Source organism: Ursus maritimus, unplaced genomic scaffold (assembly GCF_017311325.1).
Source record: "Ursus maritimus isolate PB19 unplaced genomic scaffold, ASM1731132v1 scaffold_15, whole genome shotgun sequence".
NCBI lineage: Eukaryota > Metazoa > Chordata > Mammalia > Carnivora > Ursidae > Ursus > Ursus maritimus.
In genome coordinates this window covers 52634523-52661644 of record NW_024423897.1, presented here as the reverse complement: position 1 = coordinate 52661644, position 27122 = coordinate 52634523, and the positions used below count along the sequence as shown (strand labels likewise).

Sequence of the window (27122 nt, the reverse complement as noted above, 5' to 3'; positions counted from 1 at the left end):
GCTCTATGGGACGGGTACTAGTATTAAATCCATTTTGCAGATGAGAAAACTGGAACATAACAAGGTGAACTATTCGTCCAAGGTTACAAAGCTGTAGGTGATAAGAATCAAACCCGGCCATAATGGACAAAGAGCCTATGCTATGCCCTTAATCTCAGCAATAGTCAGAATGTAATACGCGTGTGTGCCTCTAGGTCTTTGCAGGAGGATGTGAAAATGAACTGGAAATAACTGTTAGATGTCTGACTTCAACTTGCAGCATATTTGAGACTCCTCCAAAGCCACGTGACTCAACCAGAAGTACAACTCAAATATCCTGGCTCCTGGCTCACTGTCTTTTACCTGAGACCGTGTGCCCTTCCCCCCCACCCACCCCCGCCACCTGCCAGGGGAGGTGACCACCTTTAGCCCTTTAGCCTGCAGCATGCAGAGAAGGAGGCCATAGGGAGTGAGAGCTCTCATCCTTACAGGGCACAGTCTGTGTCTACTTCACCGTGTACCTGAGAAAAATAAACTCATGACTTCAAAATGCTAAGAAGCTATCCTCATTTTTAATTTAGGCTTTATTTTGAAGCTTCAACCCAGACAACAGAGAGACTCCCTAAATGCACAGTCTTAAACAGAACACTAACCACAGGAATTCCCAGACGTTTGCATTCATCCCACATTCTGATACTAGCTTTGGTAGCTGGAAATCATAGGCCAATTTCACATATGTTTACACCTTAATTTCCCCATCTGCAAAATAGGGATGATATATCTTACCGAGTTGTTGCAAAGATTAAATAAATTAATATATGTGAATGACCCTGACATAGCATAATTCTTGAAATGCAGTAGATGCCCAAAATGTGTTAGATTTCTCCTTTCTCTCTCTCCACGCACACACAGACACCTTTATCTTTTTACTTAAATAAATCTCCCAGATTCATGTTCCCCATGATTTTAAATGAGTCCCAGGTTTACAAACTGAAGGTGGCTTAAATTCCATGGGGCTTGTGAGTCAGGAGGCCTCCATCTCCTGGTCGCGGCATTGGGCTGTTCCCATCCCAGCCCCACATCTGCACAGCCTTGGATCAGGGTGGGTCACAGGGTATTCTTAGAACCAATTGTTTCCTCATTAGCTACAGAGACCCTGAGGTCCTTCTCATCCTATTGAGTGCCCACAGGTACATATAAGTCTTGCTTTGTTCCCTCAAAGTTTCCAATCACCATTTTCCCATCACATTGGCCATCACACTGAAGTTCACGAGGAAGCGTGACCCTGTCTCTGTAGTAATCTATAGGGAGACATATCTTTCCTATGTCTGCCTCTTTGCAACTTCCTTTGAGAGCAGAGGACCTAGAGCTGATGAGGGAGGCTTTGCCCTTCTGGTGAATTTCATGGTGAATTTGGGTGACTTTCTTATGATGTCCTAAGCATTTGGGGACGCATTATGTAATTTTTAAGTTAAAATGAATATATTCTTTCTAAAAACAAACCAGTCTTATATGGAAAATTCAATGATGAATTATTTAAACTAAAAGTTACCCTTTGTGTCAACATAAAAACAATTTACTATAAGAATTTTAACTTTAAAACACTGTACTTCGGGGAGTGTCCTTTGGTCATTAATGATGCTACACGCCTTTAGCTCAATTAGAGCCCTATTCAGTTATCAAAATTAAATGAAAATTAGATTTATAGTGCGAAAAGAGCAATGGAGCAATGGAATTTTAGCTTTTCATCACTAAAAAACACTTCTCTGACAACAAAGCTATTTGGCAAAACAAGTTTCCACCAACTGCTATTGAAACGAACGAACGAACGAATGAAAGAAAGTTTTTCTTTTTTCTTTTTTTTCAGTGCTTTGAAACTAGTCACTTTTTCCTTTGCTTATTTTATTTTCTCCCTGAACCCGCTAATGAGCATTACCACTGACTAATTCCCAGCAGGGTAAGTACAGTTCTTCTATAAAAATGTGTTCTTAAATAATAAAGAAAGGCCTAGTATTATAAAATTATTATTTAATTAATACCATGCTGAGATGTTCAAAGTCATGTTGCAATGGATTTTTACAGTTTAGTCACAAGATATATAAAAGTAACACCTAACTGAATGTGAGGAAAATTTCTCTTTTACTTTATAAGGGAAACGTTTTTGCAACGTGTTGACTGGACCCAATGATATAATGAAGCGAAAGTCCTAAAATATTATTTTGGTTAAAAGAACCCTTAATGATTATTTCTATAAAATAACCACTGCCCCAGGTCTTCACACCACCCTGAGAACCGATAAATCTCCTTGCTTGCCCAGGCTTAGCCAGACACATTTATCCTGTCAGATTCAGGTATGTGGACCACCTTCCTGTTTCTTTTCTGATGCCCATATCTCTTCACAGACTCCTCTCCCTTCATGCACCATCTTTCTGTTCCTCACATATATCCACTGCTACACATACACCTTTGCACCTTACCTTTGCTCCTGGATATTAGCAGAGCTGCCTTCTGTCACCTGGATCTCAGCTCAGTGTTCTCTCCTCAGCAATCCTCTCCCTGAATCCCTAAACTACCCGCTCCCTAGCATAACATGTGTGTTTCCTTCACAGAAAAGAACTATCTGAAACCAGTATGTTCATTTAGAGTCAGTTCTCATTATCATGGGACTTATATACACAAAATCTCTAGGAATACTGAATTAGCAACTACAGAACCATTGTTCCAAGGGTTTCGAAATACAGGGCCGGTTTCCTGCAAGCCTCTGGTCCCAATATTTTCATCAACCCCTCAATACATAACCTTATTGTAGGTGTGTTTTTGTTTAAAAACACCTTTTTAATATATATTGTTGATTCGTGAACATTGGACTGATAGCAGTTCAACCCATGCTTCAGTGAAGCTTGTGTTAAACACGTATTTTCTCCATAAGGCATGTCACAGCCTTCTTCTGCCTGCAAATGACCACGCCGCACACGTGGATTCTGGGGTTACAGACAAATTACTGAGTACAGGTGAATTCCTAAGTGAAGAATCCATGAGTGACAAGGATCAGCTGTATTTGTTGCCTTTTTGCTGCCCTTCCCTCCTTGACACTGGGTTCCTTAAGAATGGGGATCCCGCCTGGTCTTTTCTCACTGTTGCATCCCCAGCACCAGAGTAGAGCATGGCAGTTGGTCAACACAAGACAGATACTCACTGAATGACCGAGTGACCTAATGCTGTTTCCCTCTGCCAAGAAAAGTCTATCTCCAGCTCCTCTCACACTCATTCTTAGCGTCAAAGCACATCGCAAAAGCAATCTGCACTAACCTCACAGGCATCGTTATGTATTCCTTCTGCGCTCCCTGGGCATCCTGAGTGTATCTCTATCTTAAATGTATCAAGTTCCATTTTAATTATTGATTTACTTGTCAGTCTCCCTAACTAGAGGGAATCCCTTATGGGCTTGATCTGGTTCATCATTATCTTTGTGCCCTTTGCACCTAAGATCGTGGCTGGCATATACCAGGCATCCAGCGAATACTTGCTTAAAAAATAAATATTCATAGTTTGTAACTCTCTTCCCTTGACCTGTGTTCCCAAATGTGATATTTATCTAAGAGATGGGGATCCTAGAAACTGTCTTTCAAAGAGAAATGGTCTATTCCTTACTTATTTAAAGAAAAATCTATTGTGTTTCTGTCACAATATCAGTATTTCCTTGGGATCCACTATCACAGCCACCTCCAGAGCGTACGGCTTCCAACAATCATTTTGCCGTATATATGTATATATGTGTATGTGCATCAAATCATCATGTGGTACACCTTAAGTATATGTGGTTTTTATTAAAAAGATAAAGTAATTTTTTAAAAAATGAGATGAACAGGGAAGTTCCACATGTACTGAAAGGTGGTTATTGCTGAGGGGTTATTAGCTGAGTGAAATGTAATAACAAAAGCGTCCAGAACATATCAGGCCAGTGGTGGAAACCCATTTAGGTATTTTTAGACTTGTCACACAGAACTTTGTCAAATGGAAAAATGTGTGCGTCATAGACATGCTATTATGTTCAAGGGTTGAAATATGAATCCAGCTTTTTACTATTAGCTACTGGATTAAGCCAAATGGCCCCAAATTCCATCTGGTTTTCACAACGTGGCTTGAAACTCCAAACTGGTAGAGTCGGCACGTCCAGTGGGCCCTGTGCAGGGTTCCTAGAAAGCCTCCCCTCCACCATTTGTCCCATCTCATCCTATCCAACCCTCCAGGCCCTGTCTAGGCTCTGCTCCTGAGACCCAGCCCCTGACCACTTCCCACTCCCACCTCCCCTCCTTTCCCACCATCTCTTAACTATTCCAAACACCTGCTTCTTATCTCAACAGTTAACATTTAATGAGTATCCATATATATTTTACCCGCTTTAGTAGATAGGCAAGAATGATCTAGAACCATGGCCTCCCCCTTAACACTCAAAACAGTGCCTAGCAGTCAATAGGCACTCATTAAACAGGGGTGTGAAAGTGAATGCTGATAAAATAGTAAAATCCTCATGACATGATAACAAAAATAATGAGATTTGTGTTTATAACATTATCCAATCTGATAATGCCAACCGTCCCTGAATGCGCAAGACAACTTACTGTTGTTTTCTGCATAAATCCTTATGACAGGCATCAACTCAAAGAGCACTTTTGGTTTGGATTCGATGAGCTTCATGTTCCTCTTGTCCCAACCAGCACCTTCAAGATACAAGCCATAGACGTAGACACCCTCGGTGGGAGGGGCAGAAATGTCATCCTTCATCCACTTGGTGACTTCGTTGCAAAGCACCATATTGTCCAAGGCCCAGCCTTTGTTGGCCCGAGTTATTTCCTACTCAGGACAAGAACAAGAGCAGAGGACGAAGGAAGTGATTAGAGGTTTATTTTAACATAAAGAGTATAACAGTGATGAAAGTGTAACCCCCAATTACCCTAATTCAGAGGAAGTAGAATTGTACTTTAAGAGTTAAAAAGATTCTCTCACAAACAATAATGTCCTAGTTTAACCACTGTCCTAATTTAACCACTGTACTTTACAAAGAAATATCAAATCATACAAATGTAAAGATAACAAATAAATACTTTGAAATTCAAGCTAGCAGCCTAAGAACAAGTTGTTGGGTTTACTTTCAGGACAATGTAACTGCCGGTTCCAAAAAGGGACAGCCATTCTCTGTCTCGTTAATAGTCTTAAAACGATACTGACAGAAGGAAACCTTGTAGAAGAAAATCATGATAACAAAGCAGGTGTAAGTCAGAACTATTACCTGGCGCATTGCAGTTAAAAATCCTTGGGGGTTAAAAAAGCCTGTCATCCAGAAGCAGCAGGGTCGGCCATTGAAAACCCAAGAGGTAAACTGGCAGTTTCTTTCTAGAAGTTCAGTAAACCAGAAGCCCAACGTACTAGAAACCCATGATGCCTGAAATACATACATTGAAATAATTAATTCATACAGGCTTAATTCTGCTGTGTAACTAGCTACGTGCACAGAAAAAAAATTATGAAATACCAAATTCACTTTTAGAATTTAAAAGTCCCTAAGACATGAATTTCCCTTGGGTTCTGACATTTAAGTTTTCAGATTATTCTTCCTCCTCCTGATATTAAGATACAACAGAATCAGCTAATCGTCACGTGAAATCCAGAACAATCTAGCACTCAGGATGCTGTTCAAGTACAAATATGTTCACTGCCAATTCTGCTATAAAGCAATTAAAACAGCTAATTGAATTAAATTTAATAGGTCTCAACTATGTTTCCTTAGGTTACATTTTTTCCCCCTTAGGTTACATTTTTAATAGCTACACCATAAAACAGGGTTTCTATTTACCTAAATGTGTTCATGGTCTCTTTAAAATACATGCTGTGGATGATAAATCATAGAAGCCTTTCTCCACTTCTCATTTTTAATGAGGCAAACAACAGTTATTTTCTGAAGTTCTTGTCCCTGAGAATGAACTTTTATTTCCTCTGATGAAGGAGCAGAAATGGAAACACAGGTCCCTTGCCACCAACAAATTAATCACATTCATTGCCCATAATATGCTGCCTGAATTCACACGTGGAACTTCTGTTATTACAATTGGCATAGATATGTCATTAGTGTCAGCAGAAACTCTACTGGTACGTATCTCCAAATCATATTTTCTATCATTTTACTGTAATTGGAATACTTTATGTATGAATAACTGTAGTGATCAACCTGTGTAGATATACTGCTTGAATTTCAAATTCTTAAGAATTAATTTGCCTCTACACAATGAGATTCTAAAGACTGACAATAAGTTGAGTAGAATAAAAACCTGTAAAAAAATCATAATTTTAAAATCAGGTAACTCATTCTATCCTATCTCTATAGATGTATTAACTGAAAGAGATGTGTTTATACTGCATTTGATCTGAGGGCACAAGGAACCCTCAATGTGAGGGTCCCTCCTGGCAAGGATCCCTGTTCCAGAGCCTTCCAGGAGCTGACCAAGCTGGGTGAGCTCGTTTGGTGGGGAATGAACCCGCAATGGCTAGTGACTAGTGACCAGGCAGGTTCTCCCTCTGTCACTGGCAACAAGGAAAGTCAGTCCACACAGAAAACTCTCTGGCCTTGGGAATGAATTCATTGAAGGTAGGAGAGGATAGAGTTTGATCAAAGCTGATCTGGGTTTCTAAAGCCCCAGAGTCTCAGTGCTCAAGGAGTCTCTTCCAGGAGGCTGTCAGTTCTAACCCTATTCTGTCTCACCTTCCCATTTACCTGACTAGCCTCCAAAAGGCCAAGACTCCAGTCACCGCATGACCCAATCCCATCTCCAGAGGCTGCCCTCCCTGTACATTCCCCCACCTGGCCCAGGCTTCTGGCCTCCCCAGTGCTCCTGCCATACCCCCAGATCTTCACCACCCCCCACAACACACGAACTGCTGGACAAAGATACTCTGGTACTCCTTTGACCTCTCCAAGTAGACAAGCATCTGTCAGAAGTGCACAAGGACCAGTGCGTGATCAGTAAGCATACTGTTAAATCATTATCTTGTTACCTGGAGATATACATACTCGTGTATCTACAGACACAGCAATGAAAAATGTTTTTCGTTGGTGTGACTTTTGCTGTGTGTGTGTGTGTGTGTGTGTGTGTGTGTGTGGTGTAGGAACACATCCCTCTATAAAACTAACAGCATGGGTTTTGAAGTTCAAGAGCTTGTTTTTAAATTCTGATCCTTGGACTTCTGAGGTGTGTGATCTGGGAAAAGACTTAGTGTCTCCCAATCTCAAGTTCCTCACCTGCAAAATGAAGGCCATAAAATGCAAACGTTTTCATGAAATAATGCATGTAAAAGGCCTACTAGAGCGCCTGATGTGTGGAAGATGCTAGTCTCCTTCCCTCTCTAAAAGCTAAAACTACAGGCCCGCAAGGGGATTAGTCCCTAAACAAAAGAACCCTTTTAAGTAAGTTATGCTCCCCTGCTTTCCACTTGCCCATCCCAACTCTTTACAACAATAACATCATAAAGTAGAGTAGGAGCGGACTTAAACATACTTTCTTCCACCAAGCAGGGATTCTGGCATCAAACATGCAATTCAGCGCGTCTCCTAGATCTTCGCTCATGATGGTGGTGCCATCAATAGCAAGTTTTAGCTCGGTCAGGGTGCTGCGGACCAGAGTGAGTAGCCTCTGCATTCTGTCTATCTCCTGCCTGAGGAAAATGTTCATCGGCTGGAACGGTCCCATCTTCTGTAGCCTCTCTTTCACCTGCCACGGAGACATTCAGCACAAGTCAAAAATGTGACAGCTACTAATATTTATGTAACCGGTACCCTGGGGCTGCTGAAAAGGCCCCCGATTGTACAATTCCGCTAATGGTAAGCTTTTAATTTTTTTTCACTGCCAGAAAACAAAGAAGAAATATAAAAGGACACAGCTGTTAGTGGACCAGCTGATGCTGCATCCCAAGTGGGAGAGGAAAGGCAGCCATTCATTCACAGAAGAATATGAACACATGACCATAATCACCCAGCCTTCCGAACAGCAACTGCGCTCATCGGGGAACGTTCACGTACCTGCCGGTCTAAGGCTGGCAAGCACACACCCAGACACGCACAAACAGACATGTACACACACACAACCCTGCTGGCTGCTGCAAAAGACCAGACTCCTGTTCTAAAAGCTTCCTGTTTTTTCCATCAAAGCATCCATCCGTTCACCTACCAACCCACCCACCCACCTACCCAACCATTTCCATCCTACAAGTATTTATTGAGCGTCTTCTATGGATCAGCTGTCCTGCTGGGTTGAGTTGCTTTATCCTAAGGCAGCGCTGACAAAGGCAGCCAAAGGAAGGGGACTCTCCTAAACCCCATTACTTAACCACGTTTATATAAGTAACTGCTATTCTATTTTTAGACATTTTTATTGCTTCAAAAATATTTCAACCACCGTGAGATATGAATGACCTCTTTCCTGATACTATAATGAGAGGTGCTTATGAAAGCTGATAGTGATATTGATTTTCTCCAAGCAAGTGATCGGTTTTCTCAAGGGGAAATTACTCCCTTGGTAATAGGTCCTTGAGTTCAGTCTACAGTACCAGCAATCAAAATGGTCTGCTTTGTGGAAAATAATAAGATGATAAAGGCACAAAATGCTGCAGGTTTCTGTTTCAAAAACCAGGTTAAAAAAAAATGGGCAACATATAAAGGAACAGGGGGTCCTGTGAGAAAGTGTTACCCAGTTAGTCTGGGGCATCTGCTAAGACTACATGGAAAGTCAGTCAGTCACTCGTGCTTTTATCCAAGATTTTAAAATGTTTTTAGGGTAAATCGTTCCACTAATGTTTGCTAAATTGTCTAAAAAATTAACTTTCCTAATCATAAATTTGGCTTAGAAGTTACTAACATATTAAAAAGACAAATCAATTTTCGAAACACGTGAAGCTGCACTGTTAATGATATAAATACAGACTCTCTGAAATGAGGACGGCCTGAATTTTAAGATGTGCATTGAATTACAAAATATTTTTTAAGATAATCGGTGCTTTGCTCTAAAAATACATTACTTTCCTTTGAACGAATGGCAATGTGATGTACCTCAAAGGAAAGTTCTAGAAAAGCAATTGTAACCCATCGGTACACACTCAGAACCTAGTTATAAACATTCTTGTTAGGGTTCCTTATTGTTTATATTCCAAAATGCTCACATTTATAGATTTTAAAACTTCTTTTTCTGGTTCTTCAGGAAGTGAGTTTTTGAGTGTTTTTTTAATTTCTGAAAAATCATTTTTTTGCCTTCCTTCCTTACTCCTCGCTCCCCACAACCGAACAGACACATCCACGGCTGGCATCCTGTCAGAATGTCATCAACTCACTTCAAATGGGCCGTAGTCCGGGGGCAGCTTTTCCAGCATATCATCAGCCAGCCGGGCCACGACAGCCTCCCGGGTCTCATCCGCTCCACCAGAGCTGTCCTTGGGCTGGATGCTGAGGATAGTGTCCAGCACGTCCTTGGCCAGCTTGCTCTGGTAGGTAATGTCAGCATTGGGGTGCAGCCCGAACACCTCGGGGCTGTCGTAGGTAGGCAAGCTCTGAATAAGAGTACCCCAAATTAGCCCAGATTGCTAATGTAAGCACATGCTGAATTATACTGTCTTAGGAAACAAATGTTTTTATTAAGATAAATCATGTTAACATTGTGGGTCAACTATATTCATATTTTAAAATAAATAAATAACATGAAATAATCCCCACCACCACCAAAAAAGATAAGTATTTACATGATATGTCTTATTTGTGACAGGCTGCAATCTCAATAATTTCTCCAGAAAAGAATCAAAAGTTGGCTTGAAATAAGACGAACACAGAGAAACATAATAAGTTCATGGTTCCTTAATGTCAAGCAAATTTAATCACAGAGATACTGCCTTGTTTTAGAAAAAGTGAAACAGAAAGGGAGCTATGGATTAGTATTTTGTTTTCTGAAGGTCTATTTCGAACCAATCATTTAAACAAATGTGGTGTAACTAATGGTTCCTATGTTTTTAAGGTGCCAGAAAATGACAGTATTAGCCATCATGGCCCAAAGAAGGCCGCAGGTGGGAGCTGTACTCTCCCAGGAAGAAAGATGGAGACGAGGAAAAGAGGAATATCGAGAGCGACCACGTCCGGGAGAAAAGCAGACAGCAAGAGACATTCAGAAGCAGCACAAGCAGGCGAAGAACACCGCTATTGGAAAGAAAAGAAAGTGTACCTAAATTTGACATTTGTTTCTATGTGTGAATTGTATCCTAACTCTATTATTGTGTCAGATTTTTCCTGCAATCTCCTCCCTTATTTTATTCCTTTTTACATAATGTCTTCTTACGAACAACCTCAAGTCCATTGTGAAATGAGGTACATATAAATAAATGCAGGTGCCGGCATATCTAAATTCATATCTTCGCAGGCAATTTGTATTCAGTGCTAATGATTTAAAGACATATATAGTACAGTTAAGACAAATATATTTGTTAATGTGAATTAATAAAAGTGTAGAGGTGGTAATATATGCTAAACTCATTACATTCATATATCACAGAACCTCTAAACGTACTGATAAATTTAGCCCTTTGGGGCCATTGGGCTTTAGTCTGTTCACTCAGATAAATCTCAGCTAGAGGCAAAAGGGATTTCTTTAAAAAAAAAAAAAAAGATTTTATTTATGTATTTGTTAAAGAGATAGAGCAAGAGAGAGAGAGAGCACAAGCAGGGGGAGTGGCAGCGGGAGACGGAGAAGCAGACTCCCCGATGAGTAGGGAGCCCCAACGTGGGGCTCGATCCCAGGACCCCGAGATCATGACCTGAGCCGAAGGCAGATACTTAACTGACTGAGCCACCCAGGCGCTCTAAAAGAGATTTCTAAATAATAATCTAATGAATTCAAGGTATAGTGACAGAAAATGTAGTTACCTTTAAACACAAATCAGATCTTTTCCCCCAAATTTCCTGTCAAAATTTTATTTCTTCTTAGAGCAGCACTTCTCAGCCAGGGGTGATTTTGCCCCCAGGGGACATTTGGCATGTCTGGAGACATTTTTGGTTGTCACAACAGGATGGGGGTGAGGGGTGCTGCTGACATCTAGTGGGGAGAGGCCAGGGGTGCTGCTAACCACTCTACAAAGGACAGCCCCCCACCGCCAAGAAGAACCCCCGCCCCCCGAATGTCGCTGGCGCCCAGGTTGAGGAAGGAGGTTCCTATGCAAAGCGGGTTCCTGAATACACTCAGATGTTATCCATTTGGCCAGGATTAAGGACCAGAAGTCTCAGCATGAGTCCAGAAGTGGCCTTTACCGTATTATCACAAGTAGCTGAAGTCTCCAGAGTTCCCACGGATTTATGTAGTTTCCCTAGTTCAAAATCTGCCCAGTCTGTCATATCCCCAAAGAATATTCTTCATGGAGGTATAAAAGAGAAGGGAGGGAGGGAATGCATACAAAGCACACACTCAGAACAAATAGAAACATTTTAAACATTAGGTGACTATAAACATATGAAGAAAGCACTTACAGTGAGAGTATGTATCAACATTAAAATTTATTTTAAAAGCAGTGTTTGCCGTGTAAATAAATGTCAAAGTGGTCAATAGGCTGTAGATATTTGCTCTCTGCATATAATTCTGAAGTGGACGAACCTGGATATATTGAAGATAGTTATCCACTGTGTTGCATTTCGGAATATTATATCCTTGGTAAAAGCTGAAATCTGATCCAAACATATTTTCACTGAACCAGACCTTAGCAAATGCGTTCAGCAACCTCTTATCGTAGTCATCAGTGACTCTGCCCCCGTACTGAATCTCTCCTACCATGTAGCGGATGGTGGTCCAGGAGACGCCCTGCGGACATTGACAGAGGACTTATGTAGAACGACTACTGGCTCATCCTGATTTTCCCCGCCAGGCAACATCTGTGGATTCGTGGTCACCAGTGTCATTCATTCATTCTTCATCAGTAATATTAAAAGTGCAGGAAGAAAATGATAGAGACAAACCCTGAAGATTACTCAAAGTTCCTGCTCATGATTTGAAATAGACTCCTTTGGTGCATTCATATGCTTTCATACTTTAATTTCAACCCAAAAAAAGATAGTTTTGGAGAATAGTGAGGCAGCTCTTTAAAAAGCACATGCTTTAAAAGTGATCTAGACTTTCATTTTCATTTTTTAAGATTTTATTTTTTTAAGATTTTATTTATTTCTTTGAGAGAGAGAGAGACAGAAATAGCGTGGGGAGAAGAGGGAGAAGCAGGCTCCCCGCTGAGCAGGAAGCTGGATGCGGGGCTCTATCCCAGGACCTCGGGATCACGATCTGAGCTGAAGGCAGACGCTAACCAACTGGGCCACCCAGGCACGCCTATTTTTTAAGATTTAAAAAAAACAAGTTTTCTCACCCTTTCCTCCTCCCATTCAACCCTTTTGCCTTACATGTAATTTCAACTTGGCTTTGAGAAATAAAAAGATAATCAAAATTGGCTCATTTTTTCATCCAAAATCCAGAGGCAAGTGTGGCCCAGTTGCCGTGACTTAAAGATAGGACTTTGCGAGCACAGAAAATCATCACTGTCACAGGATCGATCCCCAAGCTGGGCAGGTACTGCGTGAGCTTGAGGACCCGCGCCCACAGCCACGGCAGCGCGAGGCGGCGCACACACAGTACCTTTTTGACATCCATGTCATCTAAGTGGTTTTGGATGAACTGCACGGTGGCATTGAAGTCGGCCTGATTAAATTCGTAGGGGATGTTCCACCCCAGAGGACCGAACTTCCTCCTCTCCTGGACTGTGGAGTGCAGGAAAGCCACAGCATAGAGCATGGGTTTCCACTGGGCTGCAGTGCTCACGTCCAGCAGGTCCTGGCTCACACCTGTCGTGGTCGGTGGGGTGAAAACCTGTATCGTCACTCACACACCTTTATTTTTTATTACACTTACAAGTTATTAAGTATTTTTGTAAATTTCTGGTAGCAAAATTCACTTATCTTGAATTATTTTTATCACATTTGTATGACAATTATACTTTAACTTTTGGGTGTCTAGGGGGTGTTTCTCTCTGAAAAGCAAAGATATTGGGGGAGGTGGTTGAGGGACTGGCTAACATGGGTCAAGTTCCTGCCAGTCTGACAAGATACAGTGGGGATAACCTAGAGATGGAAGAAGGATGGCAGTAAAATGAATACTATTACTAAAATACTAGTATTTTAAATACCAACAGTATTATTAGTATTTAATATCTAATAATTTAATAATATATCATTTAATATAATACTAGTATTATAAATGCCACTGCTAAAACTACTACTACTACTAATTATTGTTATTATTATTATTTGGAGCATGTACTCAGGTTCAATGGGCTTCTGTATATACTACTAACAATTTAATATTAATTAAAACAGTGTGTTATAGAAGTCACCACAAGCTGAGTATATTTCCCAAATAATAATTATAATTATTATATATGTGTATGTATTATATTACATATAAAATTGCATATTTTTTATTTAGAATTTTTTTACTGTCCTCATCCTTCCACACCTATTTTATCCCCATATTACCTCGTAGCCTGACAAGAATCTGAGCCTTGTTAGCAACTCAATAAAAACTAGATTGTTCCGATGGCTTCCTGAAACGGAGGCAGGTCATAACTTGAATTCAGCCTCTCCTCTTGGCCAACTTTAGGTATGGAGCATGAAGACCATAAATGACAAAATTATGTTAACATAAAAAGGCAGGTGTCTAGCTGGAGACAGCACAGGCCAAAGCAGAGCAATATGGGGAAAACGGGAAAAATTCAAGGTGGATAATGGTGAGCTCTGATGCCTGAAGGCCACCAGAGCACACTCCATGTGGACATGACAAGGTGCCATCGTCTCCCCATCATGTTAAATAATAGTACAATTTGCTATAGTTCCCTCTTATCTCATTGTTTTTACAGTTTCTTTAAGACAACAAATTTAAGTATAGAAAGTCCCATAAACTTGGAAGTATTCCTCGACTCACCACCATATGTTCTTTTCAATCCTGCCCGGAGGCCCTGTGGAGGCTCATTGGCAAATTTAATGGCCATCTGAAGGAGTGTAATGGGAAAGTGCTTATGAACTTCGGTGGTCATCCAGAGGCGGAAAGCATCATGTACAGTCTCGGTTTCTATAATTATGTCCATTAGCTCATCCATGAAATCGAGCCCCAGATGGCAGTTCTGTAGAAGAGCCCATCCGCCCTAAGTCAACAACAGTAAATGGAGATGAGACTATTTCGTGTTTCACCCAGAGATTTAAATTAATACATTCTTTAGAAAGTAAGTGATTAAAATTTAACAGAGAAGCACACTAACCACTAAATTAATCCAGGTCAAATCTATGGATACAATAACGTTTAGTTGAGATAAGTGTATTTTTTTCTTGTTCCACGCATTTGTCCCATGGCATACTAGCATGCCAAATGATAATATACGGTAGGAGTCATGAAAATAACCAGAGTGGCCTCAAAAGAGATAACATCACTACCACGTACAGATGGTTGAGTGAAAAATCCATTTACTTCAGCTTCCTCCCACGTTCCACGAGAAGCAAAAAGAAGGGACATTTTTAAAGGCATGAACTCTTAAGAACAAGGACAGAGAGGGCGAAGACAATATCAGTAACATTTAAAACAGACTCAAGAAAGCTAAATCCTCAACTGGCATTCAAGGAAAGTTGAAAAGTAACCTGATTTATGCCACATAACTCCAAACACGCAAGAACAGGTCGTGAGATGTTTCTGTGGAAGTGGGGGAGAAGATGGGCTCACACAAGAGACCGAGCGCCCAGCCCCCAACATGTTCCTGCCTTTCCTAAAGAAAGAGGGGAAAGCTGATTTTCTTTAGAAGGTACAATGGACAGGGTCTGCACTGGAGGACATCAGCACATTAAGGGTCTAGGAACCTCACTGAAGACAGGTGAAAGAAAGGCTACTTACTCAATTTTGAGACCTATTCCCTCCCTTCTCCCATGGAGTTCCCAAAATGCTGGCAGCAGGATGTATACCCTCTAGAAAGTGGGAGAACCTTCTCTGGGGAATCTGCCCACTCTAAGAACAAGAACCTTAGAAAATAATAAGCCCAACTTTTTCTATAATACATTTTATGAGCATAAGAATGTTCCTTGTATAAAGCAACAGGCAATATTTTAGATCATGTTATAATATTTTAGATCATGTTGTAATAATTTTAGATCATGGCAATACTTTAGATCATGTTGTAATAATTTACTCAGTATCTAATCTATAGAATATTTTTGCTAAAATGATCTATAATATCCAGATCAGAATCTCGAGTTGTTTTCTTGACTCTGTAACTTTGGATCATTCAGATTTGAGAAGTGCAGCCTGAGTTATTTCTCTTTCCGAGAAACAAACCAAGCACCAAATCTAAAATCTTAGCATTAAACAGATCACTGTGAAATTCTACACACCCCCTTCTATTTTCTTGAGGAGTATATAGCACTGCTGCATAAGAATTTTTTTGTCCCTCGAAAAATTCAATAGGCATTGTTGTCAGCTTAAAATAAATTACATATTAAACATGACAACCACAAAAATGGTAGAGCCACTCTCCGTCACCGAGCATGCTGGGGAATCTGAGGTGAGAAGTTTGCTGTTTCCACCCTCCCCCTGGAATCCACTAGCCAAGGCTATTTCTGTGGGATTACCATATTCTATATTAAATGTTTTGTGTTCTTCCATATTGCTATTCTTGGGTAGTTGGTTCATTCTGTCATACTGCCTCTTCCTTTTTTTCTTTTATTAAGATTTTACTTTTTAAGTACTCTCTACATCTAACATGGGGCTTGAACCTATAACCCCAAGATCAAGAGTTGTGGGCTCTACTGACTGAGCCAGCCAGGTGCCTTGCCTCCAATCTTTCCTACAAAACTTTTAAAAACAGTATCTCTGACAAGTTATAAGCATGCTAATAATAAGACTTTTTTTTTCTTTTACTTGATTTAGTAAACTACTAAACAGGAAACATGAATAAACTAAAGGCTAAAATTATTCCATTTATACTCTAATTTAGTTGCCTGAAACAATCATTAAATACTTTTTTATTTTAAATTAGAGTTAAATAGGTGTTCTGTTATTGTTGGTGTTTTTGTTCTAAGCACAGTAATAGTATAGTATAGAGGGAGGAACAGAGGAAGTGAAAAGGAGGGAGGGGAGAAAAGGGAGGAGGCCAAGAGGAGGGAGAGGCCAGGGTGGAAGTTCACTAAGCCCTCAGGTCAGACCAGAACTGTCATTCTTTTTAAGATTTTATTTCTTTATTTTAGAGAAGGAGGGAGGGAGGGAGGGAGGGAGGGAGAGAGAGAGAGAGAGAGAGAATGAGCGGGAGGAAGAGCAGAGGAAAAGGGGATTGAGAATCCAAGCAGACTCCACAGAGCCCAACACAGGGCTCAATCCCAGGACCCTGAGATCATGACCTGAGCTGAAATGAAGAGTCGGATGCTTAATCAACTGAGCCACCTAGGTACCCCTTCCAGACCTGGCGTTCTTAAGTATAGATGCATGTTTTCATCTCTGGACACACTTCAGTCCACCCCTGCTGCCTTCCCAGTTGCATATCAAGTGCTCAGACAAGGCACACACACATGTGAGTCCCCCCCAACCTTTACCAAAGCAGGGGATGGGGCATAATTTGGGGATAAAAGAGCCACAAGGTAAATACAGAGGTTCTAGAACCCAGTGGGCTCAGTTCTAGACCAGAGGAAAGAGACCAGGAGGCAGCACAATAGTGAGGTTCTGGATTCAGTGGCCAGGACCTAGAATCCAGTGGTTTCATGGTGGGCCTAGTGGTTGGAGGTGAGGGGTGGTATAAAGACAGCCAGTTCTGTCCTTAGCAGGGGGATTCCCTGGAGGGCACAGAGGAGTTCTGAGATATGGGGGGAGAGTTCAAATTCAGGGAAGGAGGAGTAGGGTCTGATTTTTAAAAAGCCAGAAAGGCATCTAGACCAAGACTGCATGTTCTCCAGTAAGAATGAGAAACCAAGTCGTTCTGCCCTCCTTGCTTGGCCAAAGTGTGGAGGAAGAGGGAAATAAGGGTGAAGGGATCCTCCAGACAGAGCTGGACACTCCAGAGAGGGCTAGACCAGAGTAAACACATGAGTGCCCTGTCCCAGAGATGGAATTCTAGAGATGAAATGGAAGACCTTGTGCATTCAGTTAATTTAAGTCTCTGGAAGTGCCCCACGTCTAGACTTGACTATTCCATTAGCAAGACTACCATGTGGTTTCCAGCACTTGATGGCCTCCAGGTGAGGCCTGAGCACGGCATGCTCTGCATGCCACAGAATTTGCAAGCCACAGACGGCTAGGAGCCCCAGCCTAGAAGGCCATAAGCCAGGTTTCCTAAAACCTCTGGTACCACCACAGGGTAATGGCAGATTCCTGGCCTCTGGGATCTGGGCCAAGCCTGAAGGACTTCAGAGCACAGATTATATATTCTGGAACTCAAGAAAGACATGGTGTGGTGGATTCTGGAGTGTTGGGGATTCCAAGAGCAGCGCTGGAATCATGGCAGAGGAGCTGGGGTATATGACAGAGGGGGTGGGGCTGTAGACCCCCCTGAGGGTTTGGGATCTAGAGTGGGGCTTAACATTATGCAAACTGGTTGGGAAATAAGACGCTCTTGTTAAGTTTTCTGTAAGTCAAGGCTCAGCAGAAAAAAACTGTGTCTATTTTCCATGAAAATTTTCTAATAGGTATTAAACTTTTCCCTGTTTAGTGAACAGCAAAAAGCCCGTAAATTTAAACTCTTAATGATTCATAAGTTCTTTTCTGCATTGCTATTCTAGAACCTGTAATAACAACATAACCTAAAAGTAGACATTTGGCCTCACATTCGCCATGGTCTGCTGTAAGAGCTTGCGCGCATGGACCTCCTGGCCCTGGCCCATGGACACATAACGGGTTTCTATTTTTAATCTCTTCCCCAAGGCAATGATGGAATCTGTGGGATCTGAGCCCATAGACAGGAGACAGATGAGTGGTGTCCGTGGATCAGATTCCTCCCACGTCTTTTCCAAGTCCAGGATAACTCCTTCTGCGTAGCGTTCTCCCATGGAGTCCATGATGTACTTGCGGGCCTGCCGAAAACAGTACAGGAGTCACTAAAACTCATTCTAACTCCTTCATGTGTTATGATGCGAGGTGGCTTCCAAAATTCATTTTGGTAGATTATCTCAATGGTGTCCACAGTAACTCTGCCAGAGAAATAGGGCAGAGACATTTTTCTTATTGTATCTCCACTCTATAGATGATGGAGAGGCTGTGTTATTTGCCAACACAGAATCACACAGTTCAAAGACCAGAACCCAAGTTGGCTGACTCCTTGTATGGAACCTGTTTCTATACACTGACTACTTCTTGGTACATAAAAAATTTAAAATACTAGAGAACTTTATTATTTAGGATGCTTTAAGGGAAATGTATATGCATTCTAATAATCAAATAAGCAGCACAATGCCTGAGATTTAATGGATACTTATCAATAGATAATTACTGAATGACTTCTAGTTGAATGAAATATATTAGATACTTACCAAATGAGTTAATTAATGTTTTAAAGATTTAGTCCATAACTATTCTCCTAATCATTCTTATGATCTCTTTCCAGTTTTGGCTTATCCCCTTTATCATTAATTTTATTTTGACTGAAATACATGCTCATAATATCATAGATTTTGTCAACTATATTATCAACTAAATAAAAATATTTCAAGTAACAACATAGTCCTTTTTCAAACAAAGAAAAGTAAGTAATCAATAAAATACTATTGTGAGTATAACCTTTAGTCTATATTCTCCCTCTGGTAAAAATTGGGTTCCCTCAAAGAAAAATTTCCTATTCTGTTTTCTTCTCCTACCCCATGGGAGTTAAACCCAAGTTTCTCTCCCCAGTGAGATTCCCCAGAAGAATCTCTCTCACATAATAAGCAGAGTCCAGCTATGGGTGCAACATGACCTTTAACCCTTCCAGGGGCTGGGTAAGGTGATCCTTGGTGAGGTGGGCCTTGGTGGGACCCCATTTCCATTTCCAGAGAAACACAAAACGGTTGTAGGCAGGGTTTCCCTTAAATCAGAGAGGCTTGTGATAGACCTGGGCCAAAGTGAGAGTGGTGCTGGTTAAACTGTTGTCTTTGACTTAAAAACACCCCAAGTTTGATTTCAGTCAGTAATATAGGCTCTTCTTCCATTTTGAATATCTGGCTATGCGCTATGCATTCTCAAAGTGAATGTCACACCCCAGGACTCTGAGCTTAAAAATTGGGATGATGTCCCCACTCATGTTGACCCTCTTTGCAGGTTAGAGTGGGAAGGGAGTAGCTACAATAAGAGACTCATCCAGATCTTTGGATGATGAGTGGGATTTATCTAGACAAAGAGGACAGGGAGGAAAGCCAGCGTAGTGTGCATTCCATGCAGACAGCATATATGCAGAGACCTTGAAACGGAAAAGAGCTAGTCACCAAGAGGGGACAGAAGGATATCCAGTATAACTCATGTAAGATCCAGCTGTGGGGTATCCAGGCTTCTGCATACCTCATTGGCACGAGTGGAAATAGAGTGCCACATTGTCAAAACTTACTCTTCACACATCCCTGAAGAACATTTTTGTCCCAGTATCTGATTTCAATGAAAAACAAACAAGTAAACCTCTGCACCTGTTCTGACCCTCTTCGCTGAGTGTTTCTGAGACACAATGTGTATGAGGCATGACATACTCTCTGAGAGTGTACTGTTTTTGCAACCAGGCAGCTGAACGTCCCCTGACATGGGCAGTCATGCTCAGCCAAAATACTGAGAACAAGCCTGATGCTGCTTATGGGGAATGGGGACTGAATGAATGTATCCAGACTGGAGACCTTTTAATATGCTTCCCAAGAAGGTGTCTGGTTGAAAATCACAAAAGGCATGTAATGTGAGTATAAGAATTTCAAAGGAGAGGACACTTTTCCAGAGGGCTCTTGCAGATCTTAAGACTTGGGTGTTATCATAAAGGCCTTGATGAGCCATTAAAAGACTTTAAAAAGCAAGGACTAGCATAATCATATTTCCATTTCTTCTAGAATATACAGGATCGACTAGAGCGGGCAAGAAGGAACAAGAGGAGACCCCAGTTAGGAAGGCATGGCTGCAGTCAGTCTAAAGATGACAGAATCTAGGATAGAGATGACAAAGTTACAAAAGAGCTTTGTAGACTTAAATTCGGCATTGAACCAAATAAAGTGTTACATAAGGGAAAAAAAAGGAAGGAAGGAAGAGAGTAGAGGGAGAGAGAAAGAGGGGAGAGAAGGAAGGAGGAAAGGGAGGGAGAAAGAAAGAGAAGGGAGAGAAAGGAAAGAGGGAGGGAGGAAGACAGGGAATGGAAGAAAGAGAAAGTGAGAGAGAGAGAGAGAGGGAGAGAGAGAGAGAGAGAGAGAGGGAGAGAGAGAGGGAGAAAGAAAGAAAGAAAGAAAGAAAGAAAGAAAGAAAGAAAGAAAGAAAGAAAAAGAAAGAAAAGAAAAGGAAAAAGAAAAGAACTAACTACTTGAAACTTCTACACTGTTCTTAAAGCAACAGTTTGACAAATCTTTTGGGCAGGATAAAAGTAATGAAGTTGAGAAGAAAAACTGAAGGAAGGGCGATCTCAGTTGCCCTGCATTGCAAAACTCATTTTTCTTCTCTCAATAAATCATTGAATCTAGTTGTTTTCATGATTCCCTGGTACCTACACGGACTTGGAGGTGGTTATTCCATGTTTTTAACACCCCCTCTGGATAGTGGAGGGGACAACTTCCTACATTCTGTTATAAGCCCAGCATATTGTTACTCTATGGCTTGTTTGGAGAAGCCCCTAAGGAATCCACCTGAGCTGAATATTCAAAGCTAAACTTTTCATTGTGAAGGCAGGACTCGGGCAAGTCTTATTAGCAGTGACATTTCCATGACAGTAGGCCAGCAGACTAAAGGTCTTTGCAAAGATGGATCTTCTGGAGGCAGAATTTACATTTAAGCCATATGTAAAACTGAAAGAGTTTTAGGCCAACTCTTGCATCAAAGGTCCCAAGACTTTCTGGGGTTATAACTGTATATTTGGGAATCTACCTCTCCTCCCAGGCTTCCATATCCTTCCTACTTAAGGAAACGTTGTTTTACTACTAACAAAATGGGGCAGCCATATCATTTTTGAGTTAATATAAAAATGGTGTGGAAGAGTAATACATTACCTTTACATCATAACTATAAGCTGACCTTAAAAACATGGCTTTCTCATTCACTCTTACACCATTTAGACCAAAAAAGTTTATTAACTCAGCCCAAATGTACACGTCATGGGGCGCCTGGGTGGCACAGCGGTTAAGCGTCTGCCTTTGGCTCAGGGCGTGATCCCGGCATTATGGGATCGAGCCCCACATCAGGCTCTTCCGCTATGAGCCTGCTTCTTCCTCTCCCACTCCCCCTGCTTGTGTTCCCTCTTTCGCTGGCTGTCTCTCTCTCTGTCGAATGAATAAATAAAATCTTAAAAAAAAAAAAAAACAAATGTACACGTCGCTACATTTGTTTACTTTCCCATTTGTCACATAGGTATTACCAGAAAATTCCGTAGAAGCCTCCAAGAAAATTCTCACAGGGACTAAAATATTCAATATTTCTTTAAATTTATTTTTTATTTTATTTATTTTTTTAATAATAATTTTCTATTATGTTATGTTAGTCACTACACAGTATATCCCTAGTTTTTGATGTAAAGTTCCATGATTCATTATTTGCGTATAACACCCAGTGCACCATGCAATATGTGCCCTCCTTACTACCCATCACCAGCCTATCCCATTCCCCCACCTCCCTCCCCTCTGAAGCCCTCAGCTTTGTTTCCCAGAGTCCACAGTCTCTCTTGGTTCATTCCCCCTTCTGTTTACCCCCCTTCATTCTTCCCTTCCTTCTCTTACCGATCTTCCTATTTCTTGTGTTCCATAAATGAGTGAAACTGTATAATAACTGTCAATATTTCTTTAAATTTAAAAGGAAATGCTCCTTAAAACTACTCTCCTAGGGGCGCCTGGCTGGCTCAGCTGGCGGTGCACGTGACTCTAGACCATGGAGTTGGAGTAGGTTTGAGCCCCACGATGGGTGTGGGGATTATTTAAAAATAAAAAAACATCTTTAAGAATATTCTATTTTTTCTAGTATGAACTTTTTACCTGGGCAATGGTTCTGTCGGGACACCAGGATCTAATAAGGAGAAGACGTCTAAAGCAGTCAAGAGATTTATCATAGGCATTTGGAAGGGGTTCCTCCTCAGGGTTTTCCTTATCAAACCAAATTTTCCACATTTTCTCATTTCTGGATATCTGAAAATACCAGGGGATAAGAATTGCATCACAGCACAGAAAAATCTTTCAGTAATAGTTCACGGATATTTTTCATCAAATCTTCTGACTATTCCAGACACGAGTGAATGATATCCCTTGACTTTTTTTTAATTTGATATTCTATTACCAAAAAGTGTGACAGTCTGAAATCAAACGTGATTTGCTCTGAAGCCAGTCTGCATTAGCACCAGCTTACAGCTGGCTTCTGAAGTAAGGAGAGCCTTCGGTTGTTTAATTTCTTCTAATGCCTTTGTGGTAACAAATTTATAAGGAATAAAGAAATCAATGAAAGCTCATTTTCATTATTTTAAGGAAATCTGATTTGCTCCACGAAATCTCCTCATGATCAGGAACAAATTCACTCACTTATTAATGTATGTTTCCTCATTTCCCAGGACCACTCCTGGCACAAAAAAAGACATTTAATATATGTTTATTATTGAACGAAAAGCTTTTTGGTCGATACTCTATTAATCTCAAGTAATTTGAAATATATGACTTTATATCATCATCAAATGAATAATGACACACATGCTTCCTTTACACAATTGATAAAGAGGAAGAGAATACAGTCCATTATCCTTTGGAGCTTAAGAACAGAGACAGCATTCCATGGGCAATCATCTTCAAAACATAGAGCAAACAAACAGTGTCTGCAGATAAATATAATCCAATATTATCTGGTATATTCCCCTTGATTAAAGCCCCGGATAGATTTCTTAGAGGCCTAATCAAAGGGAAAAACATTCCAGATTCATATTTAGAAAGTATTGCGTACGAATAAAAAGTAATAATCTCCCTTAATCATGAAAGACTACATGATGTGGAGGGATTTCAGGCATAAGACAATCTCCAGAAGACAGCAACTTCAGTAACAGATATTAGTTGGGGAAATGTCACTAGGAGTCATCTCATAGGGGAACACGCTAGAGTGCATTAAAACCACCCAAATGAAAGTTATTTAACCCAAAAGAATGGGTTAAATTATATGGTAGAAATAACCCAGATCACCAGACATAAGCCAAAACATACAGATAGAGCCAAATAGTAAGCTTCTGGTCAACCTAAACTGGGAAAGTCAAGAACCAACCTTAGCACATTTTCTGGTCATAAAAGGCCTAGAGCTTGTGGCTGAATAAAGCCACTTTGCTCTCAGTGTGACTACTCTCTGGTCATCTGATTCTCAAGAATATATTCCCTGGTTTGTCTCAATTCAGTTCTCCAGACCCAACATCCATGATCCCAGCACATACACAATTCATCAGGAACTCCTGGTTATGACAGGGTAATAACTTTTAAAGATGAGGGACTGAGGATTAGCATCAGATTAATGCCCAGACACCTGGCTAAGGCCATATCATGGGAGGACAAGAGAGGAGGAAGAAGAAAAGAACAAGAGGCGAGAAAAGGATCTCTAGCATTTAGAGGCAGGCTGTTCATATTTCTTTTCATTTAATCTCCAGGAAGACAGCAAAACCTCTTAAATATGTCTACTGATTTCATTAAATCTCTCAGTTTTCCCACTTGAGGATCTCCAGTTGGTGATATTGACCTCTCTCTTCCACAAATACCGTAACTAGTGACCAATCAGAAAGCTGCTCCCTGCGACATTGTCATAAGTTTATTCAAAGCACAAGTTACCTGATCAAGGACATCTGAAAACTGTCTGAGTTTGCTGAGTTCCACCAAATTCAGCCAGGTCATGTCCAGGATCCACTTAGATGGTTTAGGAGGACAAGCTTTAAGGTCCAAGGAGGCACCTCCTTTAAAATTAAACATAGAAAGTTACTAGATTTTTCTTTCTTTACTTTAAAACAATATATTTATATACAAAAACTTTTTCTTACACCTTTAATTATTTTACTACCTTGACATTTTTTAAAGATTTAATTTATTATTTTGAGAGAGACAAAGACAGAGAGAGCATGAGCAGGGGGAGGGGCAGAGGGATAAGCACACTCCTTGCTGAGCAGGGAACCTGACATATGGCTCGATCCCAGGACCCTGAGATCATGACCTGGGCCAAAGTTCAACGTTTAACCGACTGAGCCACCCTGGCACCCCACTACCTTATCATTTTTTAGGCTTAGAAATATGTCATAGTAATGAACAAGCTTTAAAATTGAATAAAGGGGGGCGCCTGGGTGGCTCAGTCATTAAGCATCTGCCTTTGGCTCAGGGCGTGATCCCAGAGTCCTGGGATCGAGCCCCACGTAGGGCTCCTCTGCTGGGAGCCTGCTTCTCCCTCTCCCACTCCCCCTGCTTGTGTTCCTTCTCTCGCTGGCTGTCTCTCTCTCTCTTTGTCAAATAAATAAATAAAATCTTTAAAAAAATAAAAATAATAAAATTGAATAAAGGAATAGATGATTTTAGAAAAACACACTTAAGAATCAGCAACATAGGTGTGGAAGGGGGATGCTGGATTCTGTCCTAGCTCTACGTGGCCAAGGTCTAGGACAAGGCAGCTCATCTGTCTGGGTCTCTGTTTCCAAATATGTACACAGGGAATAATGAAGCCTGGGTGTTGTGATGATGATAGAATGAGAGAAAATATGTATGTAAAGCACACAAAACAGGATCAAGACCCCAGCAGAGGGTCACTAAATGAGCAGCTATTGTCAACATTAAGAACTGCTTGATGTTGGCACAAGCTCTTTCAAGGACAGAATTTATCTAAAAATGTCAGCAGCGCTACATGTGTTTAAAAGGTTCTCTTCTATAAATCAGCGTATTATTTATATCCATTTTGAGCACGCCCAAGGATCGTGTGCTGTATCACTTATTTTTGCTCAATCTAACACAGCAAACATTTCCATGGCATAGTGACTCACCTTGCTGCTGCTGATTTACCTAAGTTCATGTAACTCACATAACTCTCACAGCACCATAAAATAAATGACACCTTAAAATGTTATTGTTGCCCACCTCAGAAGAACTAAATGTGTAAACAATCATATTTTAAGTCAAAGAAAGGTTTAGAAATTCTTTATAGGATGAAATATACTGTTTAATAAATAGCATCTATTAAAATGTTTCAAGGAAAATACACACTAAGCATAATTCTTAAAAGGATATAACCAATTCATTTGGCTACCTTTAAAATCTTTTTTTTTGAACGGAGCAGGTCATGAACAAATAATAAAACTCAAGATATTTATTGAACCGATCTCTACTTTAGCCAGGACCATGGACCCACTAAATTACTATCTTTGGGCCAAATCCATCTTAGTATATTTCCAACAAGGTAAGCATGGCCTTGAAGCGATTTCGATAAGATTATTAAGTCACCAAATCAAAACAGATTGCCTTAATGGCAGAGAGCAGTTAAAGACCTGAGGACAATGGCATGGTGTTGAAAAATGTTATACCAATTTCCATGGAAACTGTCCATTTTCTAACAAACTCAAAAGAATAAGATTCACCAGAGAGTTAGGGAGAAGCTATTTACAGGAAGGAAAGGGTATTCCCTGCAACCAAAGCATTATTCATCATTTAGTAGAGGGTAAAACTGTGGCATGAATATCTTGCCTGCCTCAAAAGTGTACAATGGGCCACAGAGGATAACGGTAATGGGTCAGGGGCAGACATATTTCTGGATAATATGGTACCAGATTAAATATACTTCTGATGAATGAACAGTCGGGATAGGTATAACTCCAAATAAATTCTCAAGGTGATTGAGAGTTATGCCATCGCCTTCATTCTATAAACCCTTACTTTGCGAAAAAGTAGGTTTGAATTTGTACCATAATACTTCATAAAAATGATAGGTTCTTACAATGAAAAATTTCTACAGGTGATACCACGCAATTATAAGGTGGTATGGCTAAAGCAGACTTAGAAAGTCATCTGGGCTGATCCCCTTTCATCTTAGAAATGAGCAAATGAAGGCCGGTATCCAAACACTGTTGCTCTCTAACATTTTTGATCAAGTGATTTTAAAGTCCTAGCAGAGGGGGTTCACCCATGCAGTCGGTCACTCTCACCAACATCCCCAGCAATGAGCAACCTTAAAACATAACTGCCTTGCAAAACTTCCTCCGACACTCCATTTCATAAAGCAGCATTATAAAACTGCTGAATTCCAAAAACCAGTCAGCCTATACAAGCCAGTCTATACAAAACCAGTCCAGCCTATACAAGCCTCAGACTAATCAAAACAAACTAAAATACTACAGATAATATAACGATGCCTATCGTTTGCTGAATATATCCTATGTACCAGTATTTACACAAATTGTGCGACCTCTCAATCATCCGATGATATAGATTTGACCACCCTTGTTTTATGGCAGGGGAGGCTGAAGCCTAAAAGGTTAAAGAACCTGCTGGAGACACTCGTCAAGAAATTGGCAAAGCCACTATTTTCACTTAGAGTCGTCCTAACTCTCAATCCCACGTCTGCGATCATCGCGCCGAACAGTAACACACTTCCTAGCATCTCAACCAGACCTGGATGCATTTCGTGAGGGAATGCATCTCATGCCTGAATTGAGATGTCGGGAACAACTTGCCACAGGAAATCTCCATCAGCCGGAGGACCAGTCAATGAGACCAGGAATCAGTACAATTTGAAGGGCTCAGTGAAGAAGTCAATCCCTACACCTACACATCTCCCTCAGGAATGTCTCCCCAGTTCATTCATCATCCCCATGCTCTGATTAAGAAAGCTTGGAAAATAAAGGAGCAGGAGTTCAAGGGTTGGAGGCAAAGAATTAAGAGA

The 27122-nt window shown here is 40.7% G+C and overlaps 1 protein-coding gene across 2 annotated transcripts in view; it reads right to left on the bottom strand.

Moving 5' to 3' along the window:
- The window catches only part of DNAH5 (dynein axonemal heavy chain 5), a 209694-nt gene that overhangs the window by 3017 nt on the left and 179555 nt on the right, over positions 1-27122 (bottom strand). For both annotated transcript variants that reach the window (XM_008689897.2, XM_008689898.2), the window contains exons 69-78: positions 24041-24162; positions 22229-22378; positions 17885-18130; positions 14016-14235; positions 12675-12880; positions 11652-11855; positions 9355-9570; positions 7530-7742; positions 5270-5422; positions 4602-4833 (exon numbers count right to left, since the gene is read on the bottom strand). In XM_008689897.2, coding sequence (XP_008688119.2) covers positions 4602-4833; positions 5270-5422; positions 7530-7742; positions 9355-9570; positions 11652-11855; positions 12675-12880; positions 14016-14235; positions 17885-18130; positions 22229-22378; positions 24041-24162 — 1962 coding nt within the window. The remainder of the gene's footprint in view (positions 1-4601; positions 4834-5269; positions 5423-7529; positions 7743-9354; positions 9571-11651; positions 11856-12674; positions 12881-14015; positions 14236-17884; positions 18131-22228; positions 22379-24040; positions 24163-27122) is intronic.